General features: G+C 45.2%; 2 protein-coding genes and 1 non-coding gene across 3 annotated transcripts; 1 reads left to right on the top strand and 2 right to left on the bottom strand.

The window, feature by feature from the left end:
* Positions 1-459: 459 nt before the first annotated feature.
* Positions 460-566, bottom strand: LOC112086147. Its single transcript, XR_002899327.1, has one exon. It is a non-coding gene; the product is annotated as a small nucleolar RNA R71 (small nucleolar RNA).
* Positions 567-5,462: 4,896 nt separating this feature from the next.
* Positions 5,463-7,411, top strand: LOC112086133 (uncharacterized protein At3g60930, chloroplastic-like). Its single transcript, XM_024154909.1, has 5 exons — positions 5,463-5,760; positions 5,819-6,306; positions 6,351-6,593; positions 6,684-6,915; positions 6,966-7,411. Exons 1-5 carry the CDS (start codon positions 5,463-5,465, stop codon positions 7,409-7,411), a joined length of 1,707 nt encoding a protein of 568 aa, XP_024010677.1.
* Positions 7,412-11,287: 3,876 nt separating this feature from the next.
* LOC112086131 lies at positions 11,288-12,263 on the bottom strand. The gene is made up of 2 exons (XM_024154908.1): positions 11,829-12,263; positions 11,288-11,644 (listed from the first exon to the last, which is right to left on the bottom strand). Exons 1-2 carry the CDS (start codon positions 12,261-12,263, stop codon positions 11,288-11,290), a joined length of 792 nt encoding a protein of 263 aa, XP_024010676.1.
* Positions 12,264-12,660: the final 397 nt, after the last annotated feature.

Raw genomic sequence — 12,660 nt, 5'->3', positions numbered from 1 at the left:
TGTGCACATAGAGAGATTGGGTATGGATCAAGAGCAACAGGCTCATGGTAGTAATGAAACCACCAGGCTCAGCAAGAGGGTCCAGCACCACGTCCATTAACAGTTGTGGGAGCTGGTTATGAGGCCAATTCTCAGGGTCAAAGACATGGGATTCAAGCTCCTACACCTGAAAACGATTTTGAGATCAAATCTGGCTTGATCAACATGGTGCAATCAAACAAGTTTCATGGCTTGGCATTAGAAGACCCATTAGATCACATTGACAACTTTGATAGAGTTTGTGATCTGACTAAGATGAATGTAGTGAGTGTGGACAGTTTCAAGTTGAGGCTATTTCATTTTTCTCTAGGAGACAAAGCTCATCAATGGGAAAAGTATCTACCTCAAGGATCAGTCACAACATGGGAGCAATGCAAAAAAGCATTTCTAACCAAGTTCTTCTCTTCATCAAGAACAGCAAGGTTAAGAAATGAAATCTCAAGTTTTATTCAGAAGAACCATGAATCTTTTTGTGAGGCTTGGGAAAGATTTAGAGGGTATACCATGCAATGCCCTCACCATGGATTCTCAGATTCTCAGCTGTTAAGTACCTTCTACAGAGGTGCTTTACCAAAGGTCAGACTCCTCTTGGACACTGCTTCAAATGGTAATTTCATGACCAAGGAAGTCAATGATGCCATGACCCTTGTGGAGAATGTAGTTCAGAGTAATGAGCTTTATGGATCTGACTTTGACAGAAATTCAAGAGGAGCTGTGAGTGCTGAAGAGGAAAGGACAAGGAAAGACATCAAGTCTCTCAATGAGAAGCTAGACAAACTTCTCTTAGTTTCTCATCAGTCAGCCAACCTTGTTAGAGATGTGAATCATGTGTTTCAGAACAATGTTCAAGGGGAAGACATCACAACTGAGGTGAACTTTGTAGGTGGCTAACAAGGTTACCAAAAGAGCTTGAACTACTACAAGAATCACCCCACCCAGAACTTTCACTCTCAAATCAATAACCAACAAGGTTTTCTCCCTCCCCAACATCAAAGCCTCCAACAGAACTCAAGGAATAAGGATCAAGAAGTACATAACCTGCTCCAGAAAATCCTCCAAGGTCAAGCAAGTGGTACCATGGACTTCACCAAGAAAATGGAAGAGATTAACAACAAGGTGGATTGCACTTAATCTGATCTTCTAACTCAGCTTTCCACCTTGGCTTCCAAAGTCAAGACTCTAGAGAACAAAAAGGGCCACTGCAGTTTTCAAGCTCAAGGATCTTTACCAGGGACATCAGTTTCACATCCAACAAAATACTGCAATGCAATTCTCTCAAATGATGAGAATCATGCTGCTTTCCAAGAAATTGAGGATCTTCTCCATGGCAATGTCTCAAGTGAAAAACGCCAGTCAAAAGATGATGAGGACCCCATCATAGATGAGTTTGAGTTCCTGTTCTGTGATCTCAATGAGGACATTGAGCAAGAAGGTGCGGAGGCAGCTTGTTTTGATATGAAAAATAATGATTCTGAGATGGCTGAAGGAAGAGATCAGAGAATAATTCAAGCACAGTCAGCTGATATAGTCTCTAGTACTGTTTCAACAAGGGTGAAACCCAAAACTATTCCAAAGCTATGTAATCCAGGAAAGTTCTCCATCTCATGCTCTCTTGGAAGCTTGCAAGTGGATAATGCTTTATGTGATTCTGGATGAAGCATCAGTGTAATGTCTCTAGACATGGTGGAGAGACTTGGGATCAAGACTATAAAGCATCACCCCACCTCAATTACCTTTGGAGATTCATCCTCAAAGAAGCCATATGGAATCCTTGAAGATTACCCACTAACGATTGGTGAATGCATAGTTCCAACTGATTTTGTGGTAATGAAGATGAAGATACCAAAGAGCTTCCTCTCTTGCTTGGAACTCCTTTTCTGAATACCACTGTAGCTAAGATGGACTTTGATATTCAAAGAGTGGTGCTTACTAAGGTAGATGATGAAGTATCTTATCCTCTTAAGCCTCCTCTTGCTGGGTTTTGTGGAGTTATATCTGATGATTCTGAGGAGTTGAAACACTATGAGATGAAGTATGTGGGGAGTATTGGAAATATAGATGAAGCTCAACCCCTTGCATCTGTTGAGAAGAAGAAAGAATCCTTAGTAAGATCTGATCTTGAGTTTGAAGGGGATTTCTTTAGTGGTGATGAAGCTTGCTTGGAATCTCTATCTCCTACACCAAGTGAGAAGCAGATCAGCAGCAACAAAGTCAATGGTTCAGGGTCTCAATACAAGAACCCAAAAAGCACCAAACCATTCACTATTGGGTCATATTTTCAAGTGTTAACTCTCACCTCTTTGAAGTTTGATGGTAGAGCTGTGGAATACAAAGTTAAAGGCAATGGAAGATCAAGATTATTTGCCAAAGTCAGAGCTATCCTCACACAAGAGTTCAAGGACAAGGGATCCGATGGTGTCCAAGAACTGATGAACAAGGACCTCATGCTTGAATTCATGGACAAGACAAGGAGCATCAAAGCTCCTCCTCTCCCTCACTAAGAACAGAGTATGAAAAGTCAAACTTAGTGACTTAAACCAAAGTGCTCTTGGGAGACACCCCAAGCTTATCCTTGTATATCATCTTTTTAATCTTTTCTTTTCTTTCTTTTTATGTTTTTAGGATGTTTTGATGGGTTTTGTGAAGTGTTTTCAGGTCTAAGGTGACTTAGGGATGCTGTGGTCCAAGGACAAAGTGAAAAGGAGTACAAGCCAAGCCAAATCCTTCTCCAATGATGTCTAGCCTCTCCTGGTGCAGCCACTTACCCCCCCCCCCCTTTGAATAAGAACCACACCAGGTATCACTCCAAACACTTGTAAATAAGCATTTAGCATTTTTCTTTATCTTTTGCATTTCATGTTTGATTTTTCCTCTTTCTCATGCTTTTATAACACAAGGGACTGTGTTATTTAAGTGTGGGGGAGAGGCTTTGTGTTTACTAATCATGTTTTCTCTTGTTCTTATTTTGATTTACATCTTGAGTCTGAATCTAAGTGCATAGAAAAACCAAAATTTGGAAAATCTGAAAAATTTTCACAAAAAATGTTCATTTTAGTTGCATTCACATTTTTAGGATTGAGTCTAGTTGCATAATCTAATAGGTTGCATCACTTGCATAGGAGTAATGATAGGTTTCTTTAAGAGAGAATCATCTTAAGATCTTGAATTCATGGCCCTAGTTATTAATTCTCTATTGCTTACAAAACTGGTATGAAATCAAGAGTGAACCATGTTTGGAACTAGTGTCTCAATGCTTCTGTGTTAGTTGGATCAAGTTGTGATTAACTCCAGCCTTGTTGTGTGAGTCGAAACTTGCACAATCAAAATTTGTTAAGGAAAAAGAGGGATCTAAAGCTTCTAAGTGAAAATCTCAAGAACAAAGATCGAAAAGTAGTTTTATTGCTTAGGGTTTCTCTGATTGCGTAAAAATTACATAATGAAAGAATTACATCAACTATTTATACTAAGTCTACAAACCGCCTAGCCAAGATTCTCTCCCGAGATTCTCGGAAATTTTCCTTTTCTTTTGTGCGGCTGACGACTTCAATCTCTCCTATGTTAAGATCTCTTGGACTATCCATCGGGCCTTCAAGATTATCCGGTTCGGCCCATTAATGCTTTCGACCCTTCGGCTTGGCCTATTCTCCTTCTCTTTCAGCCCAATACACTCCTCGTTTCCGGGTGATTTCTTGGCTCAGGTACGCGGGAAACCTTCCGGACCAAGACCGGCTCTGTTCGGTTCTTCGCCTTCCTTGGTTCGGCTTGGTTAAATCGAGCCTTTGATTTGGCTCGATTTGGCTGAACCAGCACTTGGTTCGGCTCGGTTCGTGACCATGCCTGGTTCGGCTCGGTTTGAGATGGTGGCCAGTTCAGCTCGGTTTTATTGTGTCAGTTGCGTTCTGGTTTGCTTCTTCCTTCGGTTAATCGTAAAATTGAGCTTTCCAAAACCTAATTTCGACACTTAGTCTTTTTTAGGCAGTTAGGCTCGTGGGGGTGAAAACCGACCCCAACAGTTTGCCCCCCTACTCGTCAGTTTTGTATACGAAGATGTCGAGGTTAGATTAATGAAGTCGAGGTTAACTGCCGGATCACATGGTAAATCCCCTTATCGAGGTTTTTTGGCTCGGCTCGGTTTTTGTTTCCTCTCTTCTTTTTTTTTGCCGAGCCAAACGAGCGCTTAGGATACATTTAACGAGCCGAAAAGAAATTCCGCTCCTGTTTTGCCGAGCCAAGGTTAGTCGACTCATAGTCGTAACATTACCGAAGTGAATTCTCAAGCCGAAAAAAGAAAGCAACGCAACTAAAGTTGCCGAGCCGAGATAAAGAACAGTGACGCCGAACCGAGACAGCTAAAGGCGATGCCGAGCCAGGGTAACAAACGCGATGCCGAGGCGTAGCGAGATCGACGTAGCTAAAGTTGTCGAGCCGAATAATCTTGCCGAGATGAGAGTGAACTTCGGCTAAAGTTGCCGAGCTGATTGATTTTGCCGAGGCGAGAACAAATTTCGGCTAAAGTTGCCGAGCTGACTTGTCTCGTCGAGGCGTTAGCGCGGCTCGGTGAACTATTGTTGTTGAATGATGTCGCGATTTTTTTGTTTAAAGAAACTCGGGCTTGGGCTTTGCTTTCCAAGCCCAATATTTCGGGATCCACACCCAGATTTCTATATATAGGCGAGCTCCCCTCCTCCATTTTCACAATCTCACTTCTCCAAAATTTCCAAAAGGTATTCTCTCCTCTATCCCTTTGTCTCCCGATTTTTTTTTTCTTCCTTCTTTTTTTTTGCGCCGCACCAACTAGGGTTTTCTCGAGGTGCAGAAGATCGTTTGATGTTTCCGATCTGCTCGAGAACTGTCTGATCCGCCGCCAAAGTTCCTGATCCTCCTCCAATATTCTCCGGATTTGCTCCATTCTTTGATTATCACCCGAGCCAAAAGCGAGATGTCACATTGAGCCGAGCTAGAAACTTCCACCGGTTCAGCTGATTATGTAAACTCTGTTTCGCACCGAGGTCTGTCGAACTTCACGCCGAGCCCGATTTGCGGTTCTCCTCGAGATTCTGAAGCAAAGGATTTTTCTGACGACATAACACCCGAGCCCGAGGACTTTGATTTCGATCTGGCTGAATCTAGAATGGAACTTGAGGTTGCGATGGCGAGGCTTGGAATAAGTCCTTCGAAACCTCGGAGCTCTCGGAGAGGCAAAAAGAAGAAGAAACCAGATCCTCCTGGCTTGTCCCTTTTGACCGAAGAATCCTTGCAAATATTGAGGCAACGTTGAAGGATTTCCGAGGCGGTTGAATTTGTTACCGCCAAACCACTTCACGGTTTACGAATGTTTTTTCGAGCTGTGCTATTTATGGTTTCCTTTGCCCAAGCCAATTCTGCGCTACCTTTGGTTACACGGGATTTCACTCGGACATATCATGCCGCGAGGTCTTCGGCATATGATCCGAATTTTGGTTCGCGGCTATGAATGCGGCATCGAAATCGGGGTCGACCATCTACGCAACGTTTTGGAAATTCGCCGATCCTCCAAACTGGACAAGTATTACATTTCGAATAAGAGAATCTGGAGAATAATCGGGGGTTTTCCGAGCAAGGATGATTCTTGGGATGATTATTTCTTCTACGTTCCCGTGGACGAGGCTACCATTGGAAACGATTTCCTTAATTTAACCAAGACGGATTGGGGACCACTCGGTAGTTCGCTCATAGTTCTTGGTCAGTTCGCATAGTAATTCTGGTAATAACGTTTGTCGTTTTTTTTGTACGTTTGCAGTTCGCGATCCACTTCCGCCAGTTCCCGAGGATATCGCTCAAGCCAAGGAAATTCTCACGGCTAGGAAGGTGAACTGGAGAAAGCACTTTTCGTTTGCGAGAGTCGAGAAAGCGAGAGCTTTATTCGCCGGTGCTCCAGTTAGTTCCGATTCGTCTGCTTCTTCCGTTGATACGACCGAGAGAATGGTTCGAATGTCGATTCGAGACAAGAAGGAAAAAACCGAGAGGGAGAGAGCGAGCCAAGCCCAGGAAGCGGAGACATCGACTGTTCGTACCGAGCCGAATCTTCCCAAGGCGTCAGTTGCTGGCGGGCCGAACGCCGAAGCGATCATTAACACCGAGGAGACTCTCGTAACTCACGAATTGAACCGCGCCAATGTTTCTGTCCCGAAGAAAGTTGTCGAGATCCATTCCGAAGTATTCGGAAAGGCGCCACAGCCTCGTCCGAGATCCCTGCTGCTGGTGGTGAGGATCTTTTTATCATCATGGGTTTGCCGAGCCAATCGATGCATGCTTCTTCTATGTTGTTGAAGGATAAGGGTGGCTCGAACCGAAAGCGTTCCACTATGGATGGAGATAAAGGAAAGGGGGTAACCGAGCCAAAGAAGAGGTGTACCATTCTGCTTGATGCAGAGCCGACTTCTTCCCTGATTGACGACGTTTCTGCCTCGGCGTCGCTTTTGTCAAAGATTAACAACAAGGGAATTCGGCTGCCGCCTGCTGATTCTCTTATGAAGGCGAAGTCTTATGCTAGCATGTCCCAACGGGGAACTAAGGTAAGTTCTCTAAACTCTAGACATTCTCTTTTTTTGTTCAAATATCGGCTCGCGTTTCACGCTTGTGTTTTTTTTTTTTTTTTTTTGCAGTTTTTGGCTTCCATAAACGAGACGATTGCAGGATACGAGGCGGATGCTTGCAAAGATCAGCGACGAATTGACGAGACGAGGAAGGACGCTGTCACGCTTCAGACAAAGCTAGATGAGGCCGAGCGAAAATTTTCCTCTGCCATGGCCCAGGCTAAAACTTGGATCAAAGCTCTCGAGGCAGAGAAGAAGACATTGAAGGACGAGTGCGTCAAGGCCACCGATATGGCTGTTCGTCTCGAGGAATCGAGAGCTAGAAAGGACGCCGACATTGCTTCTTTGCAGAGGCAATTGGCAAAAAAGACGCTCTTCATAAGGCCAACGTCAAGAGAGCAGTGAAATCAGCGCGGAGGGATCTAACCGAGAAGGTGCGAGGTCGTTTCAGCAGCGCGGAGAAGAGCCTCAAGGATTTGGCCGACACGAAGGAAAGCGAGCTGGATCTTGTGCAGATTGATGGCAACCTTCAGCTCATCGAGCTCCTCAAGAAGGACGATGCCCCAACTCTTGATGCCGAAGCAGAGAAGCTGAAGCAGTGGCGAGCCGACTTGGTGGGAGCCGACGAGGGGTTCGAGAGAATCTCTACTTGCCTAAGGGGCGAGCTAAACTTGAGTCCTGTCTCCGAGGATTCGGTTGATGCTAACCTTGGGAATAAATCGGTTGAAACTGCTGCACAATTAGTTGGCTCCGACGGGTTCCAACATCGGAACACCGCGAGTCGCCGAGCTTGTTGAAGAGAGAAGGGGTTCTGGCAGGTCTCCGAGAGAGTGATTTCCGTGCCGGATATCACATATTGTTCTTCCTCTGTTTATTTTGCTTTAGACTTTGTTGTCTAGATGGCTTTATCCTTGTATGCTACTTCTTAACTATGTTTTGTTGGTTTTGTTTCTTTTGCCGAGCCGAGGTGCTTGGAATGACTTATGCCTTGACGGCAGATGATATCGGTTGACGTTTAGGACTTATTGAATTGCTTGATCCTTGCATTTATTTACGATTTTTCGATCGTATAGTTTTTACTCTCAGAGCTCGGAGTATATAAAGAGCGTTGTGAAAACGGCTCGGTGTTGATTCCGAGATGTCGTTAACCGATGTGTATCAGGTTTAAGTGTTTAGGATTTGTGATGTGTATCGGCTTACTCATCCGTAAACTATTGAGGGATCGATCAAAAAATTTATAAAGCGTGCTGTTATCCAGTGAAGGATGTCACTGAACCTTAGTCCATATTGGAGAAGTGGTTAGAATTCGTTTAGAGAATTTGTTTTAGCTTATCTGTTGTGGCCAGCAACGAGACAGGAAATGCAGATATAAGATGTTAAATGCAATAGTTATAAAGAAAATGTGTAAGAAAATTAACTTAAGTTGCGAAAGAAATCAGATGAGTAGCAAATCTATTTTTTTTTTTTTAAATAGACAGAAATCCGAAGAAAATCGTAAAATGATTCTTGTAAATATAAAGGGAAGTATGACGTATACGTACCCACTCCCCCCTCCCCCCCCTCCCCTTTTTTTAGGAGGGGGGACAGCTGAACCTATCTGAAGATAGGCTGCCTACGTACCCTTTTCAGGGAACAAGCCGTCTCGTAGTTCAGGGTTGTCGGTTAATGCTGCCTAATGATAATATTTCTTCAGATGCATCGCATTCCAGGATCTTGGGATCGGGGCTCCTTCCTTGTTTTCTAGCTCATAAACTCCGGGTCGGACTACCTTGGTGATTTTATAAGGTCCTTCCCAAGTCGCTCCCAGCTTTCCTGCATTCCTTTGTGGCGGTGTTTTGCAAAACTTTCCGTAGTACCAAGTCATTTTTTTGGAACCGTCGACTTCGGAAATTCTTATTATAATACCTCGCCGTTGCCTGCTGATAATTTTGGAGTCTTATCAATCCTTAATCCCGACGTTCGTTCACTAAGTCCAGCTCGTCTAACATCATTAGATGATTTAAGCCTTTTTATCCGGGGAGAAGTCTTCGGCAAATTCCTGGGAAATCTACTTCGGGCAGAATAACGCACTCCTCTCCGTAAACCAGAGCAAAGGGGGTCTCTCCTGTAGCTCGTCTCGGAGTTGTTCGGTGAGACCATAACACTCCCTCTAACTCATCCGCCCAGAGTCCTTTTCTAGCATCGAGCCGTTTCTTCAGTCCATCAAGAATCGTCTTATTAGCTGCTTCGGCTTGACAATTTCCTTGTGGATATCTTGGTGTCGACTTGCTCAATCGCATTTTCCATTTCTCATAAAAAGCTTCAAACCGAGCCGAGATGAATTGAGATCCGTTGTCTGTAATAATCTCGTAAGGGAACCCTTGTCGACAGATGATATTCTTCCAGACGAAATGCTCGATTTTGGCGTCTTTGATGCTCGCACACGAATCGGCTTCGACCCACTTGGAAAAATAATCGGTCAGAACCAATCGGAATCGTTTCTGTTTAGACTTGTGCAAAGGTCTGATGATGTCCATTGACCACCTCATAAACGGATAAGGAGCCGAGATTAATGATAACAGTTCGGTAGGGTGATGGATGGTTGGGGCGTGCCTCTGTCATTTTTCACACTTGACGGAGAACTTCTTGCAGTCTTTCACCATGGTCGGCCAGTAGTAACCGTGTCGCTTTATCTTTATTTTTTAAGATCTTCCGCTTGCATGGTTGCCGCATGCGCCACTATGAACCTCTTCCATGATCTTTCTCGCTTCGGCTCCTTTGACACATGTTAGCAATGGTCCCGAAAATTGCCACTTGAAGATGTTTCCGTCTAGGAGTATATTACGAGCTGCTTGAGCTTTGAGTTTCCGAGCTGCCCATTTGTCTGATGGCACTTCTCCGTCTGCGATATATGTCCGAATTGCTCCCATCCATTCTTTGTCGCTTCTGTATTCTGTTGTTTCTCGGGAAGTATCTACATCCATGTCGGCTACGCCGTTGTCTTTGTTGATCTCTTGCTCTTCTTCGGGAGGATTGATCAGGTTGACTCCATCTACGACGCTGATGCTAGGTTTCTCGATAAACTCCACCGGTATAACCCTCTTCAATCCTGGATCCGAGGTCGAGGCAAGGGCGGCCGGGGCATGGGCGGATGCATTTTCGAATTCGCGTAAGTTCGAATTCGTTGAACTGCTTTGTCAACTCTTGAACTACTTTCAGATACGCTTCCATCCTGCCATCTCTCGCTTCGTATTCTCCATTTAACTGGTTTGGGACGAGCTGTGAATCGCAAAAGGCACGGATTTTCTAGATCCGGATCCCAAGCACGAGCCAAAGTCCAACGATTAATGCCTCGTATTCTGCCTCGTTGTTGGATGCATAAAACGTGAGACCAAATGACTGTTCGATTATCTCGCCAGTTGGTGATGTTAGCCATATCCCTACCCCCGAGCCCTGCTTCAATGACGAACCATCAACATGCAATATCCACGTAGACTCAGAGGTCGGCTCTTCTACTCCTTCAGTCGGAAGTTCGATCAAGAAATCGGCTAACACTTGAGACTTTGCGCACGACCAGTTCCTGTATTCGATATCGTATTCACTTAGCTCCACCGCCCATTTTGCTAGCCTTCCGGATTGACTCGGGCTATGCAGGATGCTTCGTAGTGGCAGAGTAGCGAGGACTACGATCGAGTGCGACTGAAAGTATGGTCTCAGTTTCCGAGCCAACATTACGACATCTAGGGCGACCTTCTCCATTTGAGGATAACACGTCTCCGCCTTGGTTAAACTGCAGCTCACATAGAAGACAGGTTTTTGCTCTACCCGCTCTTCTTTGACCAGTACTCCACTTACTGCGGTTGATGACACAGCGATATATAGGAACAGCGGTTCTCCTTCCACTGGCTTCGCGAGGACCGGCGGATTCGCCAAGTAGACTTTCAGATCTTGGAATGCTTTTTCACACCGTTCGTCTCATTCAAATTTCTTATTGCCCCTAAGGGTATTATAGAATTTCTTATTGCCCCTAAGAGTATCATAGAAAGGTAGACATTTGTCGGTCGACCTGGAAACAAAACGGTTGAGAGCTGCTACACATTCTGTCAATCTTTGGACTTCTCGTTTTGTTCTTGGAGATGCCATTTCTATCAGCACATTGATTTGCTTCGGATTTGCTTCGATTCCTCGATGAGTTACGAGGTATCCAAGGAACTCACCAGACGTCACCGGGAATCGACACCTCGCCGGATTCAGCTTCATGTTATGCAGGTTCAGCAGCTCGAAACAGTCTTGCAAATGCTTCACGTGATCTTTCTCCTCGAGTGACTTAACCAACATGTCATCAATATAAACTTCCATCGTCTTGCAGAGCTGTTCCGCAAACATTTTGTTGACGAGCCTCTGGTAGATCGCGCCCGCATTCTTAAGCCCAAAAGGCATCACCTTGTAGCAGTAAATTCCCCGATCTGTTAAGAACGCGGTTTTCCCCTGTCGTCCGGGTTCATGAATATCTAGTTGTACCTCGAAAAAGCGTCCATAAATATGAGCAGTTTGTTCCCCGCCGTGGCTTCGACTAGTCGATCGATATGAGGTAGCGGGAAACTGTCTTTTGGGCACGCCTTATTGAGGTCGTTAAAATCTACGCACACACGCCATTTACCATTTTTCTTCTTCATTATTATGGGATTAGCGAGTCAATCTGGGTATTTGGCCTCGAAAATCGAACCCACATTTAAGAGTCTCTCTACTTTGTTGTTCACTGCCTTGGCTTGGTCGGGACCTAGCTTTCTCCTCTTCTGCTTCAGCGGTTTGAACGTCGGGTCCACGTTGAGCTCATGGCATACCACATCGATGCTAATTCCCAACATGTCTTCTGCTGTCCATGCAAATGTTCCAACATTCTGTTTTAAGAAAGCGACGAGCTCTGCTTTAATCGCCTCGTCGAGTGTCGCTCCAATCTCTACGCACCGCTCCGGATGTAATTCGTCTATGCATACCGAGATCACCAGATCAAAGCTCGGCGCGCTCTTCTTCTCACGCGCCTCGCCGATCTGTAATTGCTATAAGAGCTTGGCGAGTTTGTTCGCAGGTTCTCGGTTCGTCTTTAGCTTTTTCCTGTTTTCGTCTGCGACCGAGTCCACCACGAGCTTCTTCATCTTGTGTTCGGCCAAAAAACACATACGAGACTCTTTTTGATTTCCCCATATGGTCTTGATTCCGCCAGGAGTCGGGAACTTGACGCATCGAGTTCAACCACGGCGTTCCTATGATTACATTGTAAATTGCCGGATGGTCAGCTACGAAAAACTCCACCACTTTCGTTACTCCTCCTGCTTGCACGGGAAGTCTGATTGTTCCGACTGTCATCGTTGTTTCCCCCGAGAATCCTGTTAATGGCTTCGGAATAGCAGTTACTTCGGACAAATCGATTTCCATCCTTCTAAGTGTTTCGCAGAAGATGACGTCTACCAAGCTTCCTATATCGATTAGTATTCTGGTGACATCGTGGTCCCTATGTGGCGCATCAATTCCCACGGTTTCGTCTTCCAAAAACGAAAATGTGGTAGCGGGATAGCTCGGAGGCTCTGCCCAGTTAGCGCTTGCATCGGCTCTCTGCTGGAAAGCTATAATCGATGATACGGTGTCGAAACAGTATTGTGATCCACCCATTATCATATTGATCATTCTTCTGGGGCTATCTCGCGGATCCTCGTTATTTCTCCTTCCTCGCTTTTGGGCTTCGCTTCGGTTCCCTTGCTCTCGGTTTGGGGGGTTAACTTCGTCACCTTTTCGCTTCTCGTCTTCGAGCTCTTTTGTAGACGCGATTTCTTCGGGCTCTCCTAATGCTCGCTTTGCGGCGAGTCTGGCTTCCAAGAACCGACAATTTGCCGTTGACTGCCAGTAGCATTGGTGGTGTTTGCAGAATGCCTTTTTGTCACAAGTTCAGGGGTTCCGAGTCCACATATTCCATGGTCCTTTGCCTCGTCCTGCTCCCACTTGATAATTATGGGCTCCTTGTAGCCTCGGCCCTGTGTGGTGCACATAGTCACTGCTTCTCACATTTCTT

The sequence above is a fragment of the Eutrema salsugineum genome, unplaced genomic scaffold, assembly GCF_000478725.1.
Source record: "Eutrema salsugineum unplaced genomic scaffold, Eutsalg1_0 scaffold_23, whole genome shotgun sequence".
NCBI lineage: Eukaryota > Viridiplantae > Streptophyta > Magnoliopsida > Brassicales > Brassicaceae > Eutrema > Eutrema salsugineum.
The sequence above is the reverse complement of the archived record's forward strand: the minus strand, read 5'-3'. Positions and strand labels throughout refer to the sequence as shown.

What these genes read in the sequence shown, in the direction of transcription:
- LOC112086133 (XM_024154909.1), top strand. Translation starts at nt 5,463, where the DNA reads ATGCCGCGAGGTCTTCGGCATATGATCCGAATTTTGGTTCGCGGCTAT. An exon ending in GGATCTTTTTATCATCATGG is followed by an intron (nt 6,307 to 6,350) that starts GTTTGCCGAGCC and finishes ATGTTGTTGAAG; the next exon opens with GATAAGGGTGGCTCGAACCG. An exon ending in TGTCCCAACGGGGAACTAAG is followed by an intron (nt 6,594 to 6,683) that starts GTAAGTTCTCTA and finishes TTTTTTTTGCAG; the next exon opens with TTTTTGGCTTCCATAAACGA.
- LOC112086131 (XM_024154908.1), bottom strand. Translation starts at nt 12,263, where the DNA reads ATGGGTGGATCACAATACTGTTTCGACACCGTATCATCGATTATAGCT. An exon ending in GGTTGAACTCGATGCGTCAA is followed by an intron (nt 11,645 to 11,828) that starts GTTCCCGACTCC and finishes TAGCAATTACAG; the next exon opens with ATCGGCGAGGCGCGTGAGAA.